We start from the raw sequence: 4,487 nt of genomic DNA on the forward strand, positions 1-4,487 counted from the left end.
CGCTGAGCTTGCGGCCGGGGGCACCCCGTGCACGCGCCCCCCGTTCTCCACCCCGCAGGCGGCTACCTGGCCCGCAGCCTGGCCGTCATGACGGACGCGGCCCACCTGCTGACCGACTTCGCCAGCATGATGATCAGCCTGTTTTCCCTGTGGGTGGCGTCGCGCCCGGCCACCAAAACCATGAACTTCGGCTGGCACCGAGCAGGTACCGGGGACGGCGGTGGTCCGCAGGGTGGCAAGCTGCCTACGTGGGCACGTCCCCGCTGCCTCCCCGTCTGCCGCTGACCAGGTCTGAGGCCCGTGGAGCCGGCCCCCGGGCTCCCCTGGCTCCCCTGGCTGGGCTGGCCTCCCCGTCTGTGCCTTGCTGGACCGGGCGTGAAAGCTGCACGCCCTCCCTTGCGCCGCGGGGCTGGGAGACGGGACAGAGTGCCCCGTCTAGCCGTACAGCCCGTGAAGCTCTCGGGCAGCGAGGTGTGCCTGAAACCGGGGGCTGGACGTGAGCAGATCCTACTGAAATCAGCAGTGGCCTGTGCCTGGCCTCAGCCCCGGCCACGGGTTGTTGGAGAGGAGCTTTAGATTAGAGGAGGCTGGATGCCTACCTGGCTGGAGTCACCTGAGCCCAGTTTTCTCCTGCCCAGGCGGGGGTCGGACTTGCAGATCTACGAGGTCCCTTGTATCTCCAGGCCTTTGTTCTGGAAATCCTAGAGGCCCAGGTGTCCATTATCACTTCCACGGCCCTTGGGCTTTCTAAATGCCCCCCCCACGAGTTCCCGTCTGGGCTCTTGCCCTCCCTGCCCTGCTCTCCTAACTGGTAACAAGTGTTTGTGCGAGCGCAGGGTCTGAGCCTGGTTTCTGCTGGCACAAACCGTGGGCTTTGCTACTCCACCGATGGTTCAGGTTGGGACTGAGTTAACTAGTCAGCCCCGTACGGTGGCTGCAGCCCTGGCCTCTGGATCCAGAAGGCCAAACGTGAGCCCAGAAGCTGGGCTGTTGTCCCTGAAACCACTGAGGCTGGGTGTACGCTATGCAGCCTGGCCAGTGTAGCTGTGCCAGGTAGGAGTGGGCAGGGGGGCAAAAATCGCCCGCCTTTCGAAGAGCGCCGAGACAGCACAGAGCCCAGTGGAGATGCAGGGATGCCAGTAAATAAATGCCTCTTTAGCCATCCCGGCTTTCTGCTGCTCCAAGGACCTGCTGTGAGCCGTGCAGCAGGAGTCCCTGGGTTGGCACAGCCTCTCCGGTGCTGGCAGGAGTGCCAGCGGCCCCTTTGAATGCGTGGACCACAGATACTGAGATTCGTAGAGGTGGCTGACTTGTTAAGAGGAAAGCATCGCTGCAGAGCCACTGCAGGTCTTGCAAGGGGGAAAGGACACCATGCTGCATCTCCCTCGGTCACGTGCGACTGCTGTGTGCAGCCGCGTTGCGGCGTTGATGCTAAAGGGCCTAGACTGTCCTCACTGAGTTAGTCTGCAAGGTGCCACGCTGCCCTGCCTTCTGCGTTGCTGTGGTTCGTGCAGTGCCGGTGGGCCGGACTTGCTGCCTTTTAGCCCTGGGGTCTCGGAGCTGCTGCGCTCTTCCTCCAGAGGGTGCGGGGGGAAGCAGCGGGGCTGGAAAAGCATCTGGCCCTGGAGGAGCAAGTTAAGCTTTGTGCGCAGGGGCCTCTCCAAGTCCCCGTCCTTAGCTGTAGTTCCAGGGGCTGGTACGGACCATCAAGGAGCTAGAAATGGCAAGCAGAGGCTTTCCCCCAGTGCTGCCGGCTTCACAGTGCAGCCGTAGCGGGGGCGCTGGAGCCCAATGGGGGGAGCTGCTTTGGGAGACAAAGGGAGGCTGCCGTGCCCACTCCAGGTCCAGGAAAGGCTGTGGGCATGGGGAGAGCTCAGAGGTGAAGCATTCGCTCTAACCGGGGCCTTGCTCCGCAGAGATCCTGGGGGCCCTGCTCTCGGTGCTGTCCATCTGGGTGGTGACTGGTGTCTTGGTCTACCTGGCCGTGGAGCGGCTGCTCTCCAGCGAGTACGAGATCCAAGGGGAGGCCATGCTCATCACTTCGGCCTGCGCCGTGGCCGTGAATATCATGTGCGTGGCTCTGGGGGGTGGGCTTGGAGAGAATGGGTGGGAGTCGCTGGCTAATTGCAAAAGCTAATTCCCTCCTATGGGAATGCCCCAGCCGGCTGGTAAGTCTTGGCCACCCCTAGGGATAATTAATCCAGGGACTGGGAGGTCTTCCAGGGCTGGAAGCTGGGGCATCCCCGTGGGTTTCCAGGGTCAGGTCCTGGTCAGTCAGATGCCAGGAGGGATTTTGCTCATGAATGCAGCTCTGGGCACCTCTCGGACCCACCTCCCCATGCCACAGCCTCTTGACATGCGCCCTGCAGAGGTGAGGATTGCCCCATCCCCACTCCTTGAGCCCCAGCTGGATGAGGAGGGTCTTGGGGGTGAGACACAGGCCCCTGCCTCTGGGGTTACGGCTGCGCGGATGGTGTGTTTGGAGCAGGCCAGGCCAGCCGTGCTCAATGCTGCAGGCTGCAATGGCAAGCAGGGCCCGTTTCCATGGGCTTCAGGCAAGGGGAGAGGCAGAGGCAGCTCCCTCGATGCCCTTACACCGCCGTCTCCCCCGTAGGATGGGTGTTGCCCTCCACCAGACTGGGCACGGCCACAGTCACCACGGCCGCGAACCCGGTCCCCACGGCCCTGACGCACAGCCCAACCCCAGTGTCCGCGCCGCCTTCATCCACGTGGTCGGGGACCTGCTGCAGAGCATCGGGGTCCTGGTCGCGGCCTACGTCATCTACTTCAAGGTGCAATGCAGAGGCGTGGGGGGGAGCTGGGGGTCCCCTCTGGGCACAGCACAAAGCGCCAGCCCTTTGTTGCACTGTGATGGTCGCTGTCCTGGGAAGGGGGGGAATCTGGCCTGAGTACAGGATCGAGTGCCAGGAGCTCTGTGCCTTCATCCCTGCCCTGCTACTGACTCCCTGCATCCATAGGCAAGTCATTTAACCGCCCCACTGGTGCCCAGCACCGCACAGGCAGCCGGGACACAGAGGGGAGCTCTGCGGGGAGTGGAAATTTCAGAGAAGCGCAGGCATGTCGCTCTGCCCGTTGAAACCTGGCTCCAGGATCCTGAGAGATGAAAGCCCATGGGAGTTTTGGCTTTGCTTCTCATCACAGATTGCTCCCCTGGGCCAGGGCATTGACCCTTCCTCAAGGGCACTAGAGATATCCTGGGAGGTCTCCCAGCCCAGCGGGGGCCCTGCGCAGCTTGCACTGCCGCTCTCGCTGACGTCCTGGGCCCAAACGGCTTCTCCTGTGGAGCCGTGCTCAGTAACTCGGCTCTGGGCAGGCCCAGGGTAGCTGCAGGGGTCTGTGCCACGCGGCTGCCGGGTGCAGGTCTTGGCCGTGCGGGTTATTTTTTGGGAACCGGGAATTGCGGTGACCGCTCCCCTCCCCGCCCTGGCAGCCGGAGTACAAGTTCATGGACCCTGTTTGCACCTTCCTGTTCTCCTTCCTGGTCCTGGGCACAACGCTGACTATCCTCCGAGACGTGGTGCTGGTGCTGATGGAAGGTGAGGTACCCAGCCCCGCTGGGAGAAGGGGCTTCTGCCCGGGGTCCGTGCGACACCGCCCTCCCTTCCCAGCTGGGCTGGGGACACCGACTCCCTTGCCCCCTTCCAGGGACGCCGAAGGGGGTGGACTTCAACAGCGTGAAGGAGATCCTGCTGTCCATCGATGGTGTCAAAGCCCTGCACAGCCTCCACATCTGGGCCCTGACCGTGTCTCACCCCGTGCTGTCCGTCCACATCGCCATCAGTGAGTACATCTGCCCCGCGGGCTCCCAGTGGGAGCGTCGGCCTTGACCTTGGTCGGACCTGTTGGCATTGAGCGGCCAGATCAAGGCTGAGGTGCTTTGCAGCCCCTGTGCTCCCTCCAAACTGCTGCTGGGAGGGTTGGGGGACGACTGTGGGAAACCCACAGGACGGACCAAGGCGGGCACTTGTCACAACGTGGCCCTGCGATTCCTGCCTCCGGCGTCTCTCGGAGAGTCGTCAGAGCAGAAGCGAGGCTTTGGCCCCTCCTGTGACCTCTCCCCCCGGGCCCGCGCCCCCCAGACGAGACCGCGGAGGCTCAGGCTGTGCTGAAGGAGGCCAGCGCCCGCCTGCAGCGCGAGTTCCACTTCCACACCACCACCATCCAGATCGAGAGCTACTCGGAGGACATGCGGGACTGCCAGCAGTGCCAGAGCCCCTTCGACTGAGGGCTCCTGCCCCTGGGCTGCCCCGGGCCGGCGGTGACCGTGAGGCGCTTCAGCTGGGACTCGATGCCCTCGGCGCGGATGCTGGCCTGGAGCCCGCTTGGCATCAGCTTGGCAGCCTGGGTAGGGGGTGTTCCCTGGCCCTGCTGCCTCCGGGTCGTTTTTCACCTCCCCCTGTCCCTAGTGGATGCTGTCACTTTTAATGTTCTGGAAATAAAGCAAATAAAACTTCTCCACCTGGTAG

General features: G+C 63.5%; 1 protein-coding gene across 1 annotated transcript; it reads left to right on the forward strand.

Annotated features, from left to right (window-relative positions):
- Nucleotides 1–9: 9 nt before the first annotated feature.
- On the forward strand, nucleotides 10–4,426 carry SLC30A2 (solute carrier family 30 member 2; the record flags this gene model as incomplete). Its single annotated transcript, XM_019547867.1, has 6 exons — nucleotides 10–205; nucleotides 1,917–2,070; nucleotides 2,615–2,792; nucleotides 3,452–3,557; nucleotides 3,667–3,801; nucleotides 4,101–4,426. Coding segments are annotated over 6 exons (915 nt in total), but the record flags the coding sequence as incomplete, so codon positions are not given.
- Between the last annotated feature and the right edge of the window lie 61 nt (nucleotides 4,427–4,487).

This window comes from Crocodylus porosus, unplaced genomic scaffold (assembly GCF_001723895.1).
Source record: "Crocodylus porosus isolate Cpor-Errol unplaced genomic scaffold, CroPor_comp1, whole genome shotgun sequence".
Classification (NCBI taxonomy): Eukaryota; Metazoa; Chordata; order Crocodylia; family Crocodylidae; genus Crocodylus; species Crocodylus porosus.